A 22105-nucleotide genomic window follows, 5' to 3' on the forward strand; every position below is an offset into this window, starting at 1 on the left:
GGATCTAGGACTCTGCCAGAGCCTTCTGCCCCCTTCCCAAAGCCCCATGCCTCACTCAGCTGGCTTTGGGAATATAGCTGGGGCATCAAATTTTGGCCTTGCTCTTCTCTTCACCCTCCCTGCAGGAAGGCTTCCATTGAATGCCCTTCTCACATCAATGCAGGGGTGGGAAAAGGGTATATGAATGTATATGCACACACATATGCAAGACAGACACGGCTAAAGGAATTTCTTACACTGAACTGTGGGGTGAAAAGAAGCCTGAAGAATGAGGGGATAGGGGGTGGATGGACAGAAATGGACAGAGCCAAAATGGACAGAATAGAGGGAGAAGCTTCTGCAAGCAATCAATTCTGACCTGTATGTTACTAGAGGAGAAAAGAGAGGAAAGCTGAAATGGACCCTGGAAGAGTGGGGAGGGAGGGAGGGAGGGAGGGAGGGAGGGAGAGAGAGAGACTGCTATACAATCCTGCAAGACTGCAAATGCTACTGCTTTTGGCTCTGGCCTCGCCTACCACCAGTGTGCAGCCCCCAACAAATTACCCCCCAGAAACGCAGCCCTCAATAGAACAAAGCCCTAGAATGTGAATACCAGAGCCTACTTTGTATCCCTTTGTATTCCTCCTAGTATTACGCTTTCCTTTCAACAGATGCAGAATGCTAGAAATATTTTTCTTTTCTCGTAATAAAGCCCCAGCTCCCATTATGGTTTCTTTATGTTCTCTTTCTGCCCAGTCACATACACAAGCTGAACACAACACACTTGAGCTGTCATTCATACCTTGAGGAACACAGCCTTTCTGGCACATGTATTAATACTTGTATTGATGTTCCCATGGGAAAAAAGCACACAAAGGAGGTCTTTATACTCTACAAACAGATGTTTATATTACCCAATTCTTTTTTTCTCTGCACTGGAGTAAGAGGTCTTCAAATGCTCTGTGTTTTGAGTCCTCCTTCCATGGCTGTTACAAAACTCCAAATACTCAGGTTCTTTTCCCAAATTCAGTTTATTAGTGGGAAGTGCACCTTTTATTTGTCACAGAATGCAACGGATTGTTTACAATTCTCAGCAAGAGACTCACTCTCTGGTAAAAAACAACTTCATAGTAACTGCAAAAAGTTGTAAACAGTAGCTGCACCCTTGTCCTCTAGACCCAGAGATAACTCATGTTTTAATATGTAATACAACTATTTCCCTTTTTGCTAGAAGTCAGGCTTTCCTAAACTCAGTTTTTTCTCCATATGCTCCATTATTCATTTCTTCATCACACTATTCCCCCCCCCCACGGTTTTCTCCGCTTCTGAAGTTTTCATGTTTCTCTTTCTATTTCTACACACGCACACACACACACACACACACACACACCACCTTTATTAGGCATTATCATAACTGTTCCTTTGTATTTGAAAGGCATACCCAACACAGTGTCCTTCAGATGCTGCTGAACTCCTACTCCCATCAGTCCTAGTCAGCATGGTCAGTACTCAAGGATTATGGGAACTGGAGTCCAAAAGGACCTGGAGGACATGACACTGTCCTATCTCAGTATACATTGTTCTTCTGGCATCATATCCATATAGTAAACTCTTTGGATCATAAGTTACAGCTTTGTATTTTTGAACTCGCACCACTATTCCCTAACATAAGGCCTATAGCAGGCCCAATCTTTATAGAAAGTTGCATCACATTCAGATAGCAATCATAAAATGTTTGCTACCATTCTGGAGAACATCCCAGCTAATGCAAAGTACAGAGAGCAGTCGTGGAGTTCTAAGAAACGGGATAGTTAAGCACCGTTCAAGAAACCCAGACATCTTCTCTACAGCTGCTTGACACAGCCAGGCTTCACAGTGTCGCTTTCCCTTTGTAAAGGGATTAAAGAAAGCAGATTGATTAAAGGAGGGCAATGCTCTGGGATATCTCTTCTCATCCTGCAACATCAGCCCTGACAGCTGATATTGCACCACTGACGTTAAAGGGGGAAATGGAAGCAAACTGAAGATCATATTTCCTCAGATGTTTTCCTAACGTTCCACTTGTACCAGCATCTACAAACAACAAATGGCTATTTCACATTCACAGCCTTTCTCCAATGAGTTCAGAAGGCAACGTCTTTTCCCCTGAGCTCCTTCTTAGAGGAGCTCGCAAACTGACTTCCAAGATCCTTATGAGAAATATTTTGGGAGATCTTCTTCCCCTTAGCAAAAAATAATCCTGGTTGCCTCTAGAAGTACCATGTGCAATAAGGAGTGAGGGAAATCAGTACTAATACTTGTCCTTATACAAATACTGAAACCCAAATTTCAAAGATTCTACCTTTATTTCTCTGTAACATCTAAATCAGGAGAATAGTGCATATCCCAAACTGGTGCCTGGATGCAGTCATGGGCTGGATGAGGGCTAGTTAAGTACAACTGAATCCTGACAAGACTTGAGATCCTCTAGATGAGTGTTTCCCAGATGCAAGAACTGGGTTGCATACCAGCTCTGGATAGAATAGAATTTCCTCTGAAACAGCAGGCGTATAGTTTTGGGCTGCTCCTAGGTACATTGTTGGTTGGTGCCCCAACTACAAAGTCAAGAGACGCCAATTCCCCGCCACCCCCCGATATTTGTGAGTTATTTAAAATCACATTATTAGAAGCACAGCTGGAATATATACCACAGACCAGGAAAAGTACTATCAGGCCAGTAGGTTGCCAGCGTGCTTCACAAGTAGAGTTAAGAAACTGTTAAGAGATAAAAATGACACTCTTGTCCAAATAGGAGCTAAAGGGAACACAAACTTTGGCTACAGAAGTGCAAAAATGCAATAACAGATGATAAAAAAGAATCAGGGGAGAACATTGCTAAAAATAAATAAAACAAAGAAAATAATTTAAATACATTGAGCAGCATGAGACAGGCTAGTGAGACAGTTGGACCTTTAGATTACAGAAGTCAAGGGTATGCTAAAGATCCCTCTGCAGAGACTGCAGAGAAGATGAACAAATCTGTTGTATCTGTCTTCCCAGTGGTAGAACATTGGGTCATCCAATGACGCTGAATGTTGGAAGATACGGGACAGACAAAAGAAATAACTTCTTCACATAACACATAATTAATCTATGGAGTTCACTCTCAAGTGATGGTCACCAACTTGGACAGCTTTAGAAGAGGATTAGACACATTCATAAAGGATAAGGCTATCATTGGCTACTAGCCATGACAGCTATATTCCTCTTTCACTGTCGGAGACAGTATGCTCCTAAACCAGTTTCTGGAAACCACTGGAGAGGAGACTGCTCTTACTTTCAGGTCCTACTTGTTTGCTTCCCACAGACATTTGGTTGGCCACTGTGAGAACAGGATGCTGGACTAGAGAGGACACTGGTCCAATTCAGCAGGCTTTCTTGTGTTCTCGTACATGTTGGGCTACAACTCCCATCACCCTGGATACACTGGCTAGGGTTGATAGGAATTACCATCCAAAACATCTGGAGGGCACCAGGTTGGGGAAGGCTACCTTAGCCTGTGAGAAAACTGTGTAGGGCGTTCAAAGTCTTGAAAGCACTTTTGGTCTTTTCAGAGCTCAGAGCAACATCTACTCCAACTCTAGTGTGGCAAAAAAGGACCACACAATAAAAGCTCTCTCTACACATACAGCTTTTTGCCTGACATAGAAGAAATTAAACATTGAGTTTCTCTGCAGATTAAGGGACCAAGGCTTTAAATGGTTGCTCCCAATACTTTCTTTATGGTGGTTTTCAGGGGAAAAACATTGCAGTCATTTGTTCCATTCGCCACTTCAGCTTAAAAGAACATACATCATTCAATGAATAATTTCAGCAGTACGATCATGACACAACTTCATACTCTAATCTTTTACTGAACCAAATGTATTCTCTAATTTCCAAGACTGGAAAATGACAGCTTAGTTTAAGTACGTACCATGGGGATATGATTGTATGTCTGTATTAAAACACCTTTAATGAATAAATAAATCAAATACCTTTCCTTGCTCTCCCCTTCTCCCCAGTTATTATAGTCATATATTGAGCTCACTCTGCTTCACTAATAAATCTACTGTACGCAAAGGTTGTTGCATTTTCTTGAACAACTACTAACCCCAAAGCCTCTGCATGTTCTTTTATCGCTTTGACAAAGAACAAATGGGTTACAATTCTGCAATATAAAACAATTTCTCAGTGTTTATGGTCTCATTCGAGCTTTAAAAGACTTCTGGTGTTCAGTCCCTAATTTGTTTCTTTCCTGCTCAATAACTAACATTCTCCGGGTAGTTTATAGTGCTACATTACCTATATCAGTGATTATGAGAGTCAGATACGGGACTGTGATAGGATTATACTTGCGCCAGATCTATGCTGTGGGTGCAGCAGTGGCGAATGAGTCAGAAAATGAACTTAGTGCCTTCTCACCATCTCTTCCCTTTTCCCCCTAGGGAAAAATTTCAGTGCTTCAAAGCAGGACTCAATATATGCCATAATGGGGCTTTTCGATGCCCACCCAGAAGCAGACTCCAGAAGTCAAAACAATGAAACCTTTAATAGGCCTGGACCGGAATATACCAGTCTCCTGCCGCCTCCTCCTGCTGAATCACTTCTGTAATGGTCTGCTTGGAGTGCTGAAAGCTCCCACTCTCCCTTGTTTAACTCATAGATGCCTCTGTAACCCTCCAGAAGTTGTACAAATGGGAATAAGCTAGTTCTGCCAAGGGAAAAAAAAATTAATAAAAAAATGCTTTTTGATCATCTCCCAAGACTATATTTACCACATTAAGGGGCATGATCCTATATGAAGTTGGTTTATCCCAACTCCCGCTTGCCAGTTGTCCTTTCCCCCCTCAAAATGCAGAACCTCTTTCCACGCAATGCAGATGCTAAACACAGCTTTCACATTAGAATACAACGCAGTGGCATTTTCCAGACTACCTGCCAAATTAATGCCTGGTTAGGATGTATACATAATACCTGCAATCTCCAGGGAGGCTACAGCCAGACCACCTAGGGCTGCAATTTAAGTTGTATCTCCCAATGTCAAGCTGGTTAGCATTTACAAGGGGAAATAACCCTCACCGAAGATAAAAATACATTATACTAATGGAGGTTACTTTGGCTTTCCTCCCCCTGTTCAAAGCTTAACTCTATGTATGATGAGAGACTACTGTGTGCCTCAAGATTCAAGGATTAATAGCTATAGAGTCCAAGACATTTGGGAGGCAAATCAAGCAAATATTACTAGCCAAATAGGAATACTTCGCCCCCATGTTTTCCTTTTAAGATTTGTGCAGAAATCTCCTACTTGGGTTAATTTAGGACCCTAAATTCATGTGCAACCACTTCTAGGTGCTTGAAAATAAAACAGAAGATTCCAAAGCAACTCTGTACAAGCTCCAAATCAGAAAATGTGCATATTGCAAGGTCTGGTAGATGCAGAATGAGATAAGAGAGGAAGAATCCTGGGTAGCATAATTCACAAAAGAGTGGAAAGGAGCTAGAGAGGACAGGACAGGACTGGCATTGCAAATAACCAGCAAATAATTATTCAATTGCAGTCAAACCTCGGTTGCTGAACGTAATCCATTCCGGAAGTCATTTCGACTTCCGAAACGTTCCATGACTGAGGATCAAAGGGCAGTCAGCAAAGTCAATGGAGAAAAAAAGGGGGGGTTCCCGGAAGCCATTTGGCTTCTGAAAAACGTTCAAAAACCGGAGCATTTACTTCCGGGTTTTTGGTGTTCGGGAGCCAAAACGTTCCAAAACAGATCGGTTTAGGGAACCAAGGTTTGACTGATCACAGGAAAAAGTAAAAATGGAAAATACTGCTTGAAAAGCTGGAATCACTAAACAGTAACTAGGAATCCTATAATTTTGGTTCTCTTTATTCAACAACTACAGCGCACATGTGTAATTTGCCACTAGATGCAGTAATCAACATTGTGATAAAACATGTGAACTGTAATTAAAACAATACGTTTCTGCCCATCTGTAAAAATAATTTATGCAAGCAATGCCTGCTGCAATCTCGGGGGGGGTCTGACTTTTCCCCCTGGTGGTCATAGAATTTGTAGGCAGATCCTGCACAGAACTCTCCACCCGACCCCATGACTTGTAGAAGCAAACTATGCAAACTAAGGATTTATGCCCATTGTTTAATATGCATTGGTTTATGAAGTTTGCACATTTAAAATATTCTTGGCACTGAACAGAGTCATTTTCAAATGCAGCTATTTGTTTTACAGTGCATGCTCCAAACCACAACTGTTACACTAGAGAGCTGAATATACACACCATTTCATAGAATCATAGAGTTGGAAGTGAAGCCCAAGGGTCATCTAGCCCAACCCCCTGCAATGCAGGAATCTCAGCTAAAAGCATCCATGACAGATGGTCATGGATTCTTTATCAAAAAAGTGAAAAAGGTTCATCACCTGCCTCTACAATGTTTGTGCAAATGATATGAAAAGTTGTGCATGTTACTTTTGTAAGCTGTGCTTAATGTGCTTAGCAAGCTGTTTAGCCTTGGAAAAAAGACACTTCACATACAATTATTAGTAGTCCTAGGACAGTAGTGGGGAACCTCTGGCCTGTGGGTCTACTTAGGCCCACCAAGCCTGCCCATTTCAGCCAAGCAAAGGCTGCAAACAGTGCCAAATTCAAGCCATGATTACAAAAGAACTTCCCTCTGCAGCCAAAGTTTTACTTTTGGGTTGGCACTGTTTGGTTTGGGCAACTTACCTGCCAAAGGCAGCATGACAGGGTATCAGAGACACTCAGAAGCAAGTGATTACTCCCAAGCATATCCAACCTCTTTTGAAAGCAGCACAATAGTCAAATTCAAACAGCACCAAAGGTAAAGTCTTGGCTGCAAAAAGCCAATGTGGCCTACAGAAGTTTGGCAAATTTTGGCTCCAGGCCTCCAGTCCAAAGTGATTCCACACCATTGTCCTAGAACCACAAACTCCTTGTGAGCAACTTCCTAATGGAGGAACAGGCCAACTCAGAAGGCTGATGGTGAACCTCAATCCCTGTATGAGACACTGGCTCATACAGTAAACAAAACTGGCCGCAAGCATTCTGATATCTGAGACAGATACCAAAACAGCAACTTGCACCACTGTCTTGGATGCTGGAATCACTGGTGCTGGCTTTCCCCATTCATTCATCCACACTGCCCATGGAGTTTTTATCCCTGTTTCCATAAACCCCAACACACATTCCACACTCTGCAACACGATTCTGACTTCTGATTAGCTGCTGTTTCATCATGTATCCACCTTTCTTCTTTAGCAGCAAGGGACCTCTGGACTCCTTGCCCACACACACTCCTGCTGACACTAAGATCCCCTGCATGAGGCTTAGTACTGCTTTACACCTTTCTTCTCCGAGGGGGAGGGCAAAAGCCCATGCACATCAGCTACTGCAGCAAGGTTACTCCCTACCCTACAGATTTGGTTATGAGTTCATGAGTTCCAATTAGCAGAGCATACAGGACCAGTAGCTGTTACAGCACTCGGTATTGCTCATACTCTGTTCCAGCTCTTCTGGGACCTACCACCACCCAGCTTTAATCAAGTCTGAACTTTTAATGTAATTGATATAGTAACTATAGTGCTATCAAGCTTCACAGCTCTAGTATCTATATCCTGAGCTAGAGGGTTCTTCACTTTTAGTCTAGTAGGCCTGAGCAGCCTGAATAAATAGTAACCCTTGATATGATCAAGATTACTGGAATGAAATGCTTCTGGGTTCTACAATTCCCAGCTCTGCAGCGTCTGTCCTGTATTTACACATAAGGCTGCAGGAAGCAATAGGTTGCTGCCAAAGGGAAGGTTGAGAAACAGGTACTAGAAAGTGGGAGAAGGCACAAACTGGTACCATCCGTTGCTTTTTTGGAAACATTCCCAGGTTTCTTGCCAACAAGTCTTCCAATCTTTGCCAGCACATAACTCCAATCAAAAGCGCTGCCAGATGTGAGCTCTATCGCCGCCATGTGGTATGACCATCCAAACACAAGCCCAGAAAAAACCCAAACGAAAGCAATGCACTTTCCCTAAAAAATGCTAAATTTGTGAAAGAGGCACGCTTGTGAGATGCAAGCATTCTGTGAATTTTCACTTAGTCATTTTTACATCATAAGGACATTTCACAGTTTTTATGGATGACAGATAGTGCAATTCACAGCTTTGCAGCTACCATCAGTGGATTTATCCTAGCCTGACAATAGTGAGGTTCAGGTTCTGGATAAAATTCAATGGTGGAAAAAGAAGTGTGATTCAAAGCTATCCATTTGGCATGTGGGGAAATCCACAGCATTGGGATGGATACCCTGAGAATTCTAGGCACACCGTTCAGATGCAATTCATTCTTAGATCAGGATCTGAGCCAAGTGTACAGTGCTTCATAAGTTCTGAAGAGCTCCAAAAGGCTGTTTTCCCCAGCGTTAAAAATATTGTGGGTAGTTCTGTTTGCCTTTGTACAAAAAATATTGCTAAGCTGGAGAAATCTGGGGGGGGGGGGTTGTTAAGAAAGAAGAACTAAAATCATTGGGGTAGTGTGTCATTATGAGAGAGGCCTAAGAATGACAAGAACAAGGAGTGATATGGACATTGTATTGGAGAGTAATTTCAACTTTTTCATTAATTTCAACTACAGCTCTGGGCTACCCAATGCAACTGACAGGCATTGTGGGATTCAGTGCTACAGAAGGCTGCAACAACCACTAACCTAAATAGCTTTAAAAAGGATTTGACAAATACATGGAAGATCGCCATAATAGTTGAAATATTCAAGACAGCATATTTCTAACTATACTCAACAGGAGACAGCAATGACAATTACGCTCAGTTTCTGAGCTTCCAGGTGCATCTGATTAGCACTGGAGGAAAGTGAGTACTACGAATAGATGGATTGTTGATCTAATCCAGAAAGGAAATATGTTATGTTCTTACATTTGAGTTAATTATTTTAATAATTGAGATAAAATTGGGGCCAGGGTGGACAATGTACGGCTGCCTTTCAAATATTTGTCTTCATCAGGCTTCTTCAACCTTGGCCCTCCAGATGTTTTTGACCTACAACTCCCATGATCCCTAGCTAGCAGGACCAGTGGCCAGGGATGGTGAGAACTGTAGTCTCAAAACATCTGGAGGGCCGAGGTTGAGGAAGCCTGAGACTTCATCAATATTATGTCCCTCCTCCAATATAGGACAGATCTTATTCCTGACCTAATGCTGCATGTCTCAAACACAGTCCAAGATTAGTTACCATCCTCTATTTCCCTCTTTAGCTCCAAGCTTGGAGCTGGGGAAAAGTGTGAGGCATTCCTCACCATACAAGAAGCCTCGTCACTGCTTTATTACTGGAGGGGGTTTGTGGAGCCTTGCTTTCGTTCTGGATCCTACAAGTACTCAACAAACAGCCAGGAAGTTCTGCTTCCTTTCTTGCAGGCCTTTTCCACCAGGTCTGGGAGAGCGGGGCCTTAATTGACCCCAGCTACAAAAGCTGAGGCTGCTGAACACCCTCTTGGGCTGGGGTGGGGGTTTTTTGGGGGGAGGTGTTGTTTGGTGGGACTTGTTGCTGTTTGTTTTTTCTATATTTTAGATCTTGTGGTTTATGTGGTTGTGTATTTCTTAATGTTTTATTTATGGTTTATGACTACTTTTGTTAGGTTGTAGTTATATATTTTTTCATGTTGTAAGCTGTGGAAAGGCTGCCTACAGATAAAATTATGTATGTAAACACAGAAACAAGCTTCCCTGCTTCATCTTCATCTCAAAGCAAGGGAAGTCGGAGATGTGTCAAGTTCTTCTGCTCCAGTAGCATCTTCCAAGCTCAGAGTGCCCAGGAAAGGCAAACCCACATGTCTCCACCATGTTCCTCAAGTTCAGAGCCAGGGAGGAGAAGCAGAAGTGGAGGCTTGCTTTGGCTCTGCACATGCACCTGGCAAGAATGCAGTCAAAGCATATCTCAGCTCTGCTTTCAACTCAAGTCCTGGGGAGAAGCCAGTGATCCTTCCCCACCCGCTGCGGAACCAGGGTTAGGAGAAAGCATTGGGCAATACCACACTCACCAGGTTGAATAATCACCAACCTAGACTGCTCTCCCCCCCCCCCCCGCAAAAAAAAAAACCAGGACACAAAAGCAACCAAGTGCAAGACAAAAAGAAACAAAATGCCATGAGAAGCAGAGAGACCCAAGAGATCATAAAGAGCGGGGACAATGACGCCAATTCAATTCCTTCTGTTCTTAAAGCATCATTGAAGCTCTCTTATTTCAGGAGAAATCTGATGCACATTTTCAAACTGTGAACAAGAAATATGCTTTTCTTTTCTTTTTTTAAAAAAGGATTAAGTTTTCCATCTCACAGCTGCTGCCATTCCTAGTCTTTCATTAATAAGTTGAGTGCTTTTTTGTTACACTTTTACTAGCGGAATGCACCCTCTAGGTCATCCGTGCACTGAACAGATGAATATTCTCTTGCATTTTAAACCTTGCATGTTAATTTAATTGCTGGCATCCTGCCCATATTACATTACTAAGAAAAACAAAGCAGCTTACCTGTTAGAGTTGTTCTTTGACAGCAGCCCATGCCACAGTGGGTGTACACAAGCAACGAACACAAGCAGCCACCCATGTTGTGACCATGTGTGGCATCATTCAAAGAACAGCTGCTTACAACTTCATATGGTCTACAGAAGGTGTCTGGCCCATTCTTTGTCCATTAATGATCTAGTATGAAGTGCAAATTACCCATACTCCCTTCAAAATATGACCCAAGGAAGAAGAAACACTGAAGGGGGAGATTCAACTAAGTTGTTGGATGTGGGGAAAGAGGTGTGCTAGTACAACGGGGCTTCCCCCTGTGCACCCCTTAAATTTGCTCTGCAGGGTTGGGCGCAGGGGAGCCAACTATAGGGGGCTCTGGGTGCCTGAGCACCCACAAAAAAATTGTCATGGGTACTCAGCACCCACACTGCAGGGCCCCTGTTGTAACTTCCGGTGCCTCGCGAAGCACCAGAAGTCACATCCAAGGCCTTGTGAGGTCTCTGGACTTCCTGTGTCACTGGAAGTCAGGTTCCGAGACTGGGCAGCGCGCATGATGTCATGACACACACTGGGCATGTCCCAATGCATGAGCAGACCTTGTCCCCATCCCCATGCATATCCCACTTAGTGCTATACTGAATTCCACCATAAGGCTGGAATCCTTTCACACTTACCTGGAAATAAAAGTTCCTCTGAACTCAATGTAACTTACTTCTGACTAGACACATATAGGATTGCATTGTCAGAGAAACTACATACAACAGATGAGGTGCCTTCATTTCCTTACCAAAACAAACACCTCGGTGTGGGAGAAAGGCTTTGCAGGCAGCAGCTATTACCAGTTCAGCTGAAAGTATTGTCTTTATTATCAGATCCTCTACACTGGCCATCAGAGCTGGAAGGAGAAATGGGTAAAGTGAAAAAGAATGAGAAATTTGATATGAGGATTTTTAACCTGTGATATTGAAACAAAGACACATAAGAACATGAGCATCAACAACAGGCAGCAAACAGAAAGCTCATAAGAGCACGCCCACAAGGGAACTTTAAAAGAAACTTGTAGGAAGGAATTAGGAGACTTGCTTATAGGTACCCCATAAATACCAACCAAAGTATAAGAATTAAAACCAAGTAAAGTAATATTCTAGTTTTGAGGTACAACATAAAGTGTTATTGCTTATAATAATTATTATTAATTATTAGATTTATTACCCACCCTTCATCAGAAGGTCCCAGGGCTGGTTACAGCAATATAAAATACAGCATAAAAACAGTTTAAAACTAATTACAATCACAGCTAGAGTGGGTCTTCAAAATATATAACTCAAGAGGTAAAGGCCGAGGTAAAGAGGCGTGTCTTCAGCATACAACAAAAGCTACCGTATTTTTCGTCCTATAGGGCGCACCGGCCCATAGGACGCACCTCGGGGTTTTTTTTGGGGGGGGGAATGAATAAAAAAAATTTATCCCCCCCCCCCGCCGTGGCTGCCGCCCCAAGCCTTGCGCACACCTGCCCGAAGCACGGGGCACCCTCTGGAGGGCTCCCCGTGCTTCGGGCGACAGGCTGCCGCCCCAAGCCTCGCGCGCCCGGCGGGACCTCCTGCCGGGCGCGCAAGGCTTGCGGACACTCGCCGAGGCTGCAGGCTGCTGCCCGCAAGCCTTGTGAGCCCGCGGGAACTCCTGCCGGGCTTGCAAGGCTTGCGGATAGCTTCCTGAAGCCTGGAGAGCGAGAGGGGTCGGTGCGCACCGATGCCTCTCGCTCTCCAGGCTTCAGCGAAAGCCTGCATTCGCCCCAGAGGACGCACACACATTTCCCCTTCATTTTTGGAGGGGGAAAAGTGCGTCCTATGGGGCGAAAAATACGGTATATAATGAAAGTGCCAGGCAAACCTCCATGGGGACAGAATTCCACAACTTTTGCAAGTTGTGCCTCTTCTAAACTAGGACAACCAAATGACAGCCCCCAAGGCAATTAGTTCCAGTCCCTGTTAGCCCTATCATTATTTTTTAATGAAATCCCTAATATATTTGCCTACACTTTCATTCCGTGGAAAAATAAAAAGTTTGTAAACTTGCTGCTTTTCAAGAAAGGTATTCCACTTTAATGTTATAGCTTTTCTTGACTATCAGCAATTGTACACATTTGTATGTATTGCTATGCCCAAGCCCAAAGCTATGTAAAACCTTTAGGAAGCATCAGTTTTATTATGGAACCTAGCTACTGTGCCAAAAAATATTCTCTTGGCCTCAATACCACTGTCTGGAGACTAGTGACCCCACATGAATAAATAATTTGTCCATTTCTGTTGCAGACTATCGTCTATCACTTTCAAGATTTCAGACAAACACAAAGTTGATCCAAAATTTTTTAAGTACATCAGAATGCTCATGTCTTAGTCTGGCCAAACCACCTGTGTATATATTAATTGTAAGCCATTTCAATTCTCACATGAAAACGAAAGCCATATATTCTCATAGGCATTGACTCTTCACTTTTGCAAAAACAATGCCTGCTTCAAACAGCATGCATAATTCCATGCATTACACACTTCTGAGTTCACCAGTCTCCTTCCACTAAACAAGAATTTTGACAACACTGGTACTGATGCTAGTCATAATTAATTAATGCTAAGAACTTGTTGCTGAAAAGAATTTCTAATTTGCATTGCTCATTCATGATGCTATCAGTAAATCAATCAAATGTGAGAAAAAGAAACTCTCCAATAAAATACAGAATTCCAAGATGAAAGGCATTCACTTAATAAAGTGAATACTACATAGGGAATAGTGTATTTACAAAAGACACATGGGAAGTATTCAACCTCACACTCTTCTGATTGTTCTGTCAGAGCAAGAATTTTTGCTTGCCAGACGGAATTACCCCTCCTCTCTTCCTATCATGTGCTGTTCTGGGGGTAACAGTTCTCTACTCACCTGTAGTATCTTTCCCTTCCTGTTTCAGATACCTTAGCATTGCACTCATACTCCATTTGTTCCCATAATCTTCCACTTCAGGGTCATCACAGCTATGACCAAAGAAATAGATTTCACACTTTCAGGAACTTCAGTATAATGTCTCATATTTCTGTTTAAATGTCAATTTACAAGTTTTGGGTTTTTGTATTAATTATTGTTGACAAATGTTTAACAGAAATAAACAATTTGGGTCAAGTCTTACAAGTGCCACATAGAATCATAGATCATCATCACCATTATTATTATTTTATTAATCACCTTCTAGGAGAGCATTTCAAGGGAAAGTACAATTAAAACAGCAAAAAAAGTTAACAACACACAAAACAGCCAATACCTTTAAAACAAAACTAAGACAATACAAAATAGAGACTTGTGGCAAATACACATTTATTCAACTGGGAAAGCCTGTAGGAACAAGAATGTCTTCAATTGTTTCTGGAAAGTGCCAAAAGTGGATGTCTGTCATATCTCAACAGTAATGCTGTTCTGCAGAACAGAGGCAGCCACACTAAAAAAGACTGATTCAAGTTACCACAGAGGGGGCGGCTGAGATCTTTGAAGCTTGCAGAAGAAACCTTCCCGCAGACCACAGAGATCTACTGGGTTAAGGTGGTCTCTAAATCAGTGTCTGCATCAATTTAAGACAGCCACAACAAAATACTAGTTTTGTTTTTTAGTGCTTCATTATTCAATGTATTATATGTATTAACTGCTGTAAGCTACTTTGTGGGGGCGGGGTGTAACAGGCAGGATAATAAAAATATATTTAAATAAATAAATATCATGGCTTTGGCTGCTTTTCTCTGGACAACTGAAAACTCAAAAACTCCTCAGCAAAATGTAAGTACCTGACATAGTCACCACTCTTCTTGTTGACACTGTAGTTTGTTAAATGCATGAATTGGTTCTTAATATTCTTTGCTCCCTGGTCATATCTCACAGTTGCAAACCTACAAAACAAGAACCAAGACTACAACAATAATTCAAAGCATAGCAGGCCAATTGTCCCATCATCTTTTATCTAGAGATTGGGGAATGGCTAGATATTACTTTCTCCCCTCACCTATACATCTGATGAAAGCTAGCTGCCAACTTCCATGCTTCCTCCCCAAACCCATCCCTCATCACACCATATCAGAAATTACTATCATCTCTTTTTCACAGTCTCTTATCCACTACCAAATTGCAATGGGCTATTTGCAGTCTTATCCAGGAAACACACATACATTTAGAAACAGCAGTGCGACTGAATTCATTATCTGTTCTGCCAACATCAGTAACAGGAACCATCTTTGATTAATTATTTTTTCTGTTTGTGTCACATAATTGGACTTATGTGAACAAATTGATTGAAGAACCCCATCCTCAATGCAGGAAGCAGTTTAAACGACTTTTAAACCATTTAACTCCATATGGACACAGGAATAACAATTGAACAGGAATGTGGAGTGGAAAATTTGTCAATGCTTTATTTTTCAACTAAAAAATGTTCTGTTTCTTAAGTTAATTAGGAACAATTGAAGGATACCAAATGCAAATAATTTATTAGGCCAGCTTGGCAGTTTCAGCATTTTTAGCCTAGTGTTCTAAATACATGTAAAATAAACGCGTTAAATCAGAACATGCTCAGGGGCATCAGAAAATTCGATGCAAATTAATTTGCAGCTCTAAGTTTTATGGAAAATCCAGTATCATTGCAGACGAGTGATGGAACTTAAATGGAATGAGGACACACAAATGGCATTATGGTATATAAACCGTGCCAAGGAAATTGAAGTGGGGAGAGCTCTTCCCCATAATTCTGTTGGTCTCCAAACTGACTCCCGCTTTGAGATCAGCAGAAGAGGTCCTGCTAATGGTTCTACCACCAGGTATAGCCTGTAAGCTGGTTGCCCAAGACTGAGCCTTCATGGTAGTGGCACCCTGGTTATAGAATTCCCTCTATGAGGTTTCCCACACTGAAAATTTTCAGATGTCAACGAAACATATTTATTCATCTGGGCTGTGGGAACCTAAATAAGCCCTGGAAGCCAGTAGCTGGTATGGTGGGCTGGCTGCGTTACATTAGGCTTCTTGTTTTAGACAATCAAGCTTTAAGGAGTTTTACTTTGATTTTTGTATTGCAACATTGCTGTGCACCCCCTGGGCTCCTACAGGAGGAAAGACTGACTGTATATAAACACAAACAACTTGGCCCAGTGTACCATTTTGAATGCCACTCCAAATTCTCCATACTTCTTCAGTCAAATCTATGTAATCTCCTAATGGGTACATAATTTATTACTTGTAGAGTATGAGACTCTTAATCACAAGGCTGTGGGTTCAAGCCCCACGTTGGGCAAAAGATTCCTGCATTGCAGGGGGTTGGACTAGATGACCCTCGTGGTCCCTTCCAACTCTACAATTCTATTATTATTAGTTGCTTACTACAAAAAAGTTTCTAAGCCACTTACAAAAAAATGAAGAACCATTTTCAAATTCTAGCTACTACTTCACATGCACAAAAACAGATAGCACCAACATTCTTATATCCTGTCAATAAGCCCAACGCTCTTCAATGTAGGAAACCAATAGTGGTATTCTGTTTCATACTAGCTTAACCGATCGAGGCATGCTCAGTAGTAGCAAGAAGTACAAAATGCTGTTGCTCAAAACTGATATGTTTGCTATAACCTGGGAGGTGGGGGGAGAGAGAAAGGAGGACCATGAGACCAACTGCAATCCCCCCACTGCTTAAGCTAGCTACATTCCCCAAACATCAAGGGCCTGCCAGGCAGGGGTTACTGAAAAGGGGACTGGGCTGCTGTAACAGGCTCTGGCCACAACACAGTCTATGAGGTAATGTGAATTCCTTGGCTCACAGTAAGTACCTGAATTCTTTGGAAACCACAGGAATCCAGCAGAGAAAAGGTAAATATCTCCATGGAGCCAGTGCTAATTAGCAAGCAGGACTACCAAAGGAGAGGGCACTAGGGGGCTTAGGGAACAGGAAAGCAGCACACTGTCAGGCACTGCAAGGTTCTGCTGCCTGCTCCTTCATTTCAGAGCATAGTTGCGCAGCCACGTCCTTTTCCCACCCCTTCTCCTTCTGGGGCCCCTCTGAAGCACATTTGGTTTTCTGCTCAACCCATTGTATTTCCACAAAAACGACTCTGCGTTTTCTCCGCAGATCAGCACTGGTCCAACTACAAATGTCTGCCTGGAAGAGTTTAGGCCCCAAAATATAGCTTTTTAAAACTTGATATTTTAAAATAACTGACTTTTTCCCTTTGACTCCAAACAAAGAAAAACTAAGTTGAGGAAGAAACTTGCAAAACCTGTGCCTGAGTGCCCCCTACTGGCACTTCACTGCTGTCAGAAGTTTGCGCACAATCCGAAACCAGCAAACATGAGGAGCACAGGCTACTAAAGAACACAAAAGCCCACAAAAGGAGGTGGCAACAACATTCACTTTGCAAAGGTACGTTACACAAAAAATTACCAGCATGCATCTAAGCCTTTTGCACTTTGTTTTGATCGTGTATAATGGGCTGTTTTAAGATGCACCACAGAAGCTGCCTGTTGTGCTGTGATATTCAAGTGTAAAGTTGATTCCTCCCCCCCCCCCAAAAAAAATCAGTTCACAATTAAGTACATTCACTTGATAAGTGAACTGCTCTGAGATTGGAGAGCAGAAGGGAAACATACCGTGACTTCTGCCATTGACCAGAGGGCCGAGGGCCACTGGGAAGCCACAGCCCTTGCCTCCCAGGAATAACATCAAGGCAAGAGGGAAACCAACTTGGCCTCATCCATCAGCCAGAGACGAAGCAGCTGCAGGGAGTTCGCTTCCCCCTTTACAGCCTGAAAGAACACTCAGCTCCAGCTGCCTGTTGCCCTGGAACTGTAGAAGCAAGAGGAAAGAACACTCTGGCCCCAGCTATCAGCCAAAGAAACAAGAGCCACCATTTGCTATTCAAGCAAGAACACCAGCAAAGGGAAGACCAGCATGAATAAAAACAAATGCCTGCTTATATAGTTCACCACTTTGTTCTGGCCTTGAAGAACTGATCTCCCTCCTCTACCTTTTCCCTCCACTCCTTTCACTTTTGTGGGTTTGTTTGTTTTTAAGTTAGTATGCCTAATATCAGGGCCTCTCTCTTATTCTTACTGATGTGAGCCACTTTAGGAGACAATAATTTCTGGAAAATTCAATAAATAAATCTACTTCGGGTGAGGCGATAAGAGACAAATGCCAAGTTCATTAGGAGGAGTAGGGACAAAAGAGGTTAATCACAAATATACCTTCCACTTTAAAGTATCAGATTGTTACATGCAAAGGAGGCCCAGAGCTAGAATGGAAAGTTGCTCTGGAACAAGTCAAAATATATGACACAGTGTGCAACCCATTTGCCCATATCAAACAAGAGAGGACCACTGTCCCATAACACTACGTACTAAGGACACCACAACTTCTTCCTAAATTCAGTACAAGGGGAGCAACATTCTGCTTTTATCCCATATTATCTCACATGCAGTATTGTTGCGCCACTTCCTACAAGTCATGGCATACTGCCTCTAGTTCTTAATATAGCTACTGAAGAAAGGCTGTGGAATGCTTAAACTTTTCGAACCAAGTCCTCAATTAAAATAATGAGTCGGACACATGCCTGACCTGGTGTAAAACACCTTCCTATGTTTCTTTAGTATAGGTTTCTTGGCATTTTGGCCAGAGACGGAAATATGTGGACAAAAAGAGTTGTAACCTGATGGCGCCAAAGTCATGAAAGCTTTCCCTTGTGCCTATACTCACAAATTCAGGAAAGACAAAAACTTTGGAAGGCAATGAAAGCCTTAAAGTCCACTACTGCCACCTCAAGGCCACAGTCAGGAAATGGCATTTCATTCACTAATTCATACCATATTTTTCCATGTACAGTATAAGACTAGGGGGGTTTTTTACCAGAAAATTAGGTTTAACGTTGGGGCTTGTCTTATACATGGGTAGTGCTAAGGGGTGTTTTCTTAATTTGGAATCCCCAAATTATACATGAAAAAATACGGTATGTTCCATAATTCCCTGTCATTGCTGAGGCTGCTTGAATTTCAGCCAGTAGCTAAGCTCAGCAGATTCTCCACTAGAGGCTGCCCCTAACACTTGGGGCTTGAGAAGAATAGGACAGGAAATGAATGGAAATGCACTCATAATGAGAGAAAATAATTTTTATCTAGATACTTTATAAGCATTGATTCATCATTCCCAACTTCCAAAAGCTGAGTAGGATTACCAAGAGACCTCTTCAATATCTTAAGAGACAGTCACAAAATGAAATTAAGACACCTGACTGATCAACTTTGTGGAGCAAAATATTTGCCTTCTACAGCATGGGACACAGAACCGACACCTACCTGGCCAGACCTTCCTCATAGAGGTAGATGACAAGGGGGTCATAGGATGTCACCAGAACATATAGCCGAACATCAAATTTGAAATCTGAAAAAGGAACAACACTGTTCAGTGGTCACAAATTGTTCAAAAATTGAACCTAACTAAGAGTTGAGAACAACAGGGTCAGGGGATCAGATATTTCCAGTGAGTATTCCTGAATAGTGATGCTTTGTGAGTTTGGATGACACAACTGTAGTTTTAAAGGGGTGAATGCTTCACAACAGAATCAAACAAAATTGTTTTCCTATTATTCAATAGCCAGGTTCAAATCACCACTCAGTTCTGTAGCTCATCAGGGGACTGGGCCGACTGCTATCTCTCAGCCTAATGTGCTTCATAGGGTTATTGAAAGAAAGTGGCAGAGGGCTAGAACCACATATGCTGCCTTGTGGGAAAATGATTGCTTGTACATGAGAGCATGAGCAAAGTTCTTATTGTTACAGGGTGATTTCATAGCTAGAAGCATCCTTGGAGCATGAACAGCGCGTGAACAGCTCATGCTGTCCCATATGATTGGCTAACGTAGCATAGCCTGATCGCTCGCATGGTCTAGTACGAAGGTCTTTATCTGCTGGCTAGAACAAATTGCTTGGCTTGTATTTTTTGTATCTTTCTGATTTCACACATTTCACACAATAAAAGCTGTGCTGCATTAGCCCTAGGAGCAGCCATATTTCGGAACCTATCATGGTGTGAGACTGATTTTTCTTTGGATGCCGAGCTGTAACTCGACACTGCCTTGAGCTTCCTGGAAGCAATGTAGGATATAAATATAATACATCAATAAATAAAATTCTGAAGCCTCCACATACATCTCCTGAAGGAAAAGTTAACTCAGACACAAACTCACCATCTATGAGTAAAGGGTTGTTGATGTAGCGGGAGACCAAGATGTTCTCTTCAAGGGAAATCTGACTTGGCTACAGGAAGAAACAGATAGCACATTGGAGTGAAGAACAGGACATCTGAATGCTAGCAGACTGTCCCCCAATTGCTGCATGCCAGGGAATGTTTGCCTGATTACTAGGTTAACCAAACACTGTGGCAAAAGCTATTGGGTCGTATCCAATGAAGCTATCCCACTTGTGCAAGAATTTGCTCAATAGAACTTTACATCCCTCAGGCCCTTTCCCAAATTCACCTCCAGGGGGTTGCGTAAAAACCCTGAACAGATTCAGGAGGCACATGGGGCGAGTAGATAAAAATATGATTGGCAGTGCAACAAGTGAAAAGGGAGCATTTATCCTCTTAAATACACACACACCACCATCTGAATGAAATTTGTCCCCCTAAAACAGACATAGGCAAACTCAGCCCTCCAGATGTTTTGGAACTACAACTCTCATCATCCCTAGCTAACACGACCAGTGGTCAGGGATGATGGGAGTTGTACAGTGGTACCTCGTGTTACAAACACCTCGGGTTACAGACTCCACTAACCTGGAAGTAGTACCTCGGATTAAGAACTTTGCCCCAGGATGAGAACAGAAATCGTGTGCTGGCGGCGCAGCAGGCCCCATTAGCTAAAGTGGTACCTCAGGTTAAGAACGGTTTCAGGTTAAGAATGGACCTTCCGGAACGAATTAAGTTCGTAACCAGAGGTACCACTGTAGTCCCAAAACATCTGGAGGGCCAAGTTTGCCTATGCCTGCCCTAAAACATTTGGAGATGGAGAAATGAGATTGCCCACATGGTTGCAGAAAGTTATATTGATTCCAGAAATCTTGAAACAGAGTTGCTATTCCACTTGCAGCTTAGAGCAGAATAGCAAGAATTACCGGTAAGTGCTGCAAAACTGTCTTTATATGAATGCATCCTTGTTATTGTATATAAAGATATGCAAATATCAAACACCAAGTTCAACATTTTCAGAGATTATCCATCTTCATATAATACAAATGCATCAGAGAGCAAACTAGAAGGTAGCTTATTATCAAGCCTGTTTTCTCCTGCTTTGGAGTCTAGGACCTGAACCAATGGATTTAAGTGATAAGAAAGGAGATCCCAACTAAACATCAGGAAGAACTTTCTGATGGTAACAGCTGTTCGGCAGTGGAACAGACTCCCATTAGAGGTGGTGGACTCTTTTTCCTTGGAGGTTTATAAGCAGAGGCTGTATGATGTAGTTGAGATTCCTGCATTGAGGGGTTGAACTAGATGACCCTCGGGGTCCCTCCCAACTCCACAGTTCTATGATTCTACACAATCAAAGGGCTCCCTCTCATATCAAAACTGGATCAGAATTAAGTGGTGGTGTTTCTCCCTTTCAAGTTTTTAATATTATTCTTTCCTTCCAGCAAAAACTGGAATTGTTGACCACATTGCTATGAATGAGGCCTCTGTAACAGGAACTAAAGCTGCAATCCTATGCAGACTTACCGAGGAGTAACCTCCACTAAACACAGTGGGACAAATTTCTAAGTAAGCATGCATAGGATTCAGGCTGCACAACATCAGCAGAGAAAACAACTTCCTTACATAATGCTTTCTGCACCACAGTCCAAATGCCAAACTAGGCAATTCTGTCCAAGGCTTTGAACTGTGAGCACAGAAAAGAACTGTGTGCGACAACTATGATACTTGTGATAGTTCAATATAGTAAAAGCTAATGTGATAAAGTCATGATCAAGGGCTCATATTTTGACAGGAATAGACTGCATGTGGATAAGTCTGAGGGCTGCAACATCCTGAAAGCACAGAACACGGATATGGTTTCTAACAGCAATAAAGATAATCAAGTCTAAAGTGGCTTTCCTATGTAGCAACCACTATTCAAATAAGTTTGGGTATGAACAAGTTAACTACAGTCAACTGGAAAACTTTGTATTTATCTAGAGTGACACACAGAAACAAAAGCATCCCCTATTATCTGCAGGAGATTAAGGCGATTTAAGAATGAGATTCTAGAGAGCACTCTCTAGAGAAGGAGTAAGACATTTGACAGATCTGTGGGTTTAACAATCCTGGAAGAACCAGATATTATGGGAAATAAGCTTAGAGTGCCTTTCTCCAGGTTCTGACCCTTTGTTCACATATGTCTTTCCTTGAAGTGGAGAATAAAATCTTGTGCAGCTCTGGAAACAGTTGCTTCATGCACTTGGCTAGCAGCTGCCTTATTCCATGGGAAAGGAGCCAGGCTGAGAACATATG

The 22105-nt window shown here is 42.3% G+C and overlaps 1 protein-coding gene across 5 annotated transcripts in view; it reads right to left on the bottom strand.

The window, feature by feature from the left end:
- TTLL5 (tubulin tyrosine ligase like 5) overlaps window positions 1-22105 on the bottom strand; it is a 109969-nt gene that overhangs the window by 75274 nt on the left and 12590 nt on the right. For all 5 annotated transcript variants that reach the window (XM_083501150.1, XM_083501149.1, XM_083501148.1 and 2 more), the window contains exons 8-12: window positions 19806-19875; window positions 18916-19000; window positions 14376-14477; window positions 13486-13577; window positions 11339-11446 (exon numbers count right to left, since the gene is read on the bottom strand). In XM_083501150.1, the coding sequence (XP_083357276.1) occupies window positions 11339-11446; window positions 13486-13577; window positions 14376-14477; window positions 18916-19000; window positions 19806-19875 (457 nt within the window). The remainder of the gene's footprint in view (window positions 1-11338; window positions 11447-13485; window positions 13578-14375; window positions 14478-18915; window positions 19001-19805; window positions 19876-22105) is intronic.

Source organism: Podarcis liolepis (genome assembly GCF_965112155.1).
Source record: "Podarcis liolepis genome assembly, chromosome: 1".
Lineage (NCBI taxonomy): Eukaryota > Metazoa > Chordata > Lepidosauria > Squamata > Lacertidae > Podarcis > Podarcis liolepis.